The sequence below is a fragment of the Pygoscelis adeliae genome, unplaced genomic scaffold, assembly GCF_000699105.1.
Source record: "Pygoscelis adeliae isolate BGI_AS28 unplaced genomic scaffold, ASM69910v1 Scaffold46, whole genome shotgun sequence".
Classification (NCBI taxonomy): domain Eukaryota; kingdom Metazoa; phylum Chordata; class Aves; order Sphenisciformes; family Spheniscidae; genus Pygoscelis; species Pygoscelis adeliae.
The window spans coordinates 201,137-203,794 of NW_008824931.1; the positions used below are offsets into that span (position 1 = coordinate 201,137).

The following is a 2,658-nucleotide window of genomic DNA, read 5'->3' on the forward strand; positions in this document are numbered from 1 at the left end:
CAGTTGCTTATAATGGTCACTGAAGAATCGAAAATCAGTTCGGTAGTGTGGGTCTTATAACTTTTGTTCCAGATTCAAAAAGCTGTGAATGGCTGTGTGAGAAATGTGTGGGTTACATAATATCAACGTTTATTTACTTAGCAGTATCCATAAACATTCTGTTAATCCACATTTATCATTTGGGTATAGGGTAGAGCACTATATATGTATGTATGTATGTTACTGTTGTTTGTATTACAGTAACACCCTAGAGTTGAAGGGCATATTAGGCTAAATATGTACACGTGAAATCTATCAACCAAACTTTTACATATTTTACAGAATTGCTGTAAGTGTCCTCTCTAGTCAGTGAAGAGAAGCAGGCACTTAACAGGGCGATTCCCATCTTAGAGGGGTTTAGTTACCCTCTCAAAGTGATTTTCTTTATTGATTGCAGAAGTAGAAGAGGATGAGTAGGTACATAAATGAGATTGTTAAGCTGGGAGGGTATACTTAGGTGGGGCTGAATCCAAGCCATGCTTTGTTCAAAAAAAGCTCTAGACGCTAAATGACTATGGTAGGCTAAGATGGCAAGAGAAGTATCCCCTTGCTTTATGGAATGGCAGTGGAAACAGGCTTTTTTTGTTATTTATGGTCATAAAAGGAGCCTCTGGTACAGTTGGAAATTCATCAGGCTGCCTTAAATAGGTTCATTGATAAGCCTCCTTGACCATTTCAGGATCTTAACCACAAGACTTCTCTGTAGTTGCATGTGTAATGCTTGTAATACCTTTGATTTTGTGTAAGATGCTTTTTGGCTTTGCTTGGATATGCTGAATTTTCTTTTTTTTTTTTCTGTAGACAGTAGTCAGACAGTATAATTCACCTATAAATATGTCAAATATCTAAATATTATTTTACCATCTTTATGTAGGCCAAACTCCAAATTGAGTTCAATATTTTGTTTTCTAACTTTGCTTGCAAGAACAATTCTCATCTCACTGTTAATTAGATGCAGAGTCTTCATCTCTGTTGGACTTCATGTTCCTATGATGGTGGATGTCATGCAAATATTAGTGTGGTAGGTACCTGTGATGGAAAATCCGCTAAAGGAGAAGCCTCAAGTTTGCAAAGAGCCTGGTATATATAGTTAAATGATGCTATTTTTCTAGGTATTATAGAAATGTACAGTGTGGAGAGCTTTTCTTACTGATTTTATTTTAGCAGCAATCTTGGGAGAATGGTGTGAAATATACTTTTCCTTTTTTTTTTTTCCTAGGAGAGAATAAGAACATACATGAACAAGGTCAAAGAAATAGCAGACAAGAAAAAGGCATCCAAACTTGATAAAGGAGCTGCTTCTAGATTTGTAAGAAATGCACTCTGGGAACCAAACACTGAAAATGAACAGACCTCCAAAACTCCTGCTAAAGGGAAAAAGAGAAAGATGGACTAAATTTTTGTTTTCCCTTATATAAATTAGAGACACCTAGAACTTATTTCAAAATTTGTTTTGCATACTGCGTGCATCTTGCAGAGGTGCTGTATAGCAACATCTTGATTAAGTTATATTTAAGAATTTTACAGGATTGTATTTTGTCCAGCACACTGGTCACTGAGGTAATCACATTATGTGTGTATCTGAAAGTGCCATTTGACGTGAGAGAAGTAACATTTCATTATTCAAATAGCAATGACCTGACATACGCTTGCTGGTAATAGATACTAGTGATGTTTTGCTGATAATGCCTAAGAATTCTTTTTTTTTTTTTTTTAAACTGCTGAATGATTGACACTTTTTTATATGTACTTAATCTCCTGAATATTAAAAAGTCTCAAACAATGCTATCCAGTCTGTGGTCTTTATGCAAGAGCCATGTTTACTTTCTCATTACATCAATGTGTGAAATGCTGTATTTGTAGAGTTTTGTAAGGTTTATTCACTGTGTTAAACTGTTTCCTTTTCAGCTTCTGAACTTGAACGTATGCCATATTCTCTTACTTCCATTGCCTCTGAGAAAACCGAGCTTCAAGGGCCACAAGCAAACAGCCTGGATTCCACTCTAAGCCACTGTGTCTAGCCAATGGAAAAAATAGATATCCCCAAAGGGCAATTTGTAGGGCCCAAAAAAAGGAGCAGGCTGGGAACAACTGTTAGGAAACGGCACATTCAGGAACTTGATTGGAATTTTGGCTGCAGTGCTCATCCCTTAGTGCTGACACTGTGAGAGAGAGAAATGTGCTCTGGTCATCCGTTGCGATTTCTCAAGTCTTCATCAGGGAAAGCATTCTCTGGTGCAGTAAAAACTACTGCTCTGTTTTGCAGACAGTCTGTTTGTTTTCCTAAAAATGTGAAGCTTAGTCATTTAGGAGAGGCGGTGTGTTAGCTTCTTCAGAAGAACCTCACTAGTTCATTTTTCAATGCACTGCAAAGCAAAACTCAATTATCAGCCCAAAAACTGTTTAACAATTAGCAGTAACCTAACTACTTATGAAGGAAAAATAAACACTTCACCAAAATGCAGTTTGGGTAGCAGTCTACAAAACTGGTTGGGAAATATTGTTAGTGTGAAAGACTAAATGATAAGAACAAATGAATCCAGTATACCTATAGTACTGCAAGCTGAATGATGTATAGTGGATGGTTACTGTCCTTATGGAGTTGTACTGCATCATGCA

General features: G+C 36.8%; 1 protein-coding gene across 3 annotated transcripts in view; it reads left to right on the forward strand.

Moving 5' to 3' along the window:
- The window catches only part of C1D (C1D nuclear receptor corepressor), a 14,336-nt gene extending 12,510 nt beyond the window's left edge, over positions 1-1,826 (forward strand). For all 3 annotated transcript variants that reach the window (XM_009325012.1, XM_009325011.1, XM_009325013.1), the window contains one exon: positions 1,259-1,826. In XM_009325012.1, the coding sequence (XP_009323287.1) occupies positions 1,259-1,435 (177 nt within the window). In that variant the 3' untranslated portion in view covers positions 1,436-1,826. The remainder of the gene's footprint in view (positions 1-1,258) is intronic.
- The last annotated feature ends 832 nt before the right edge of the window (positions 1,827-2,658 follow it).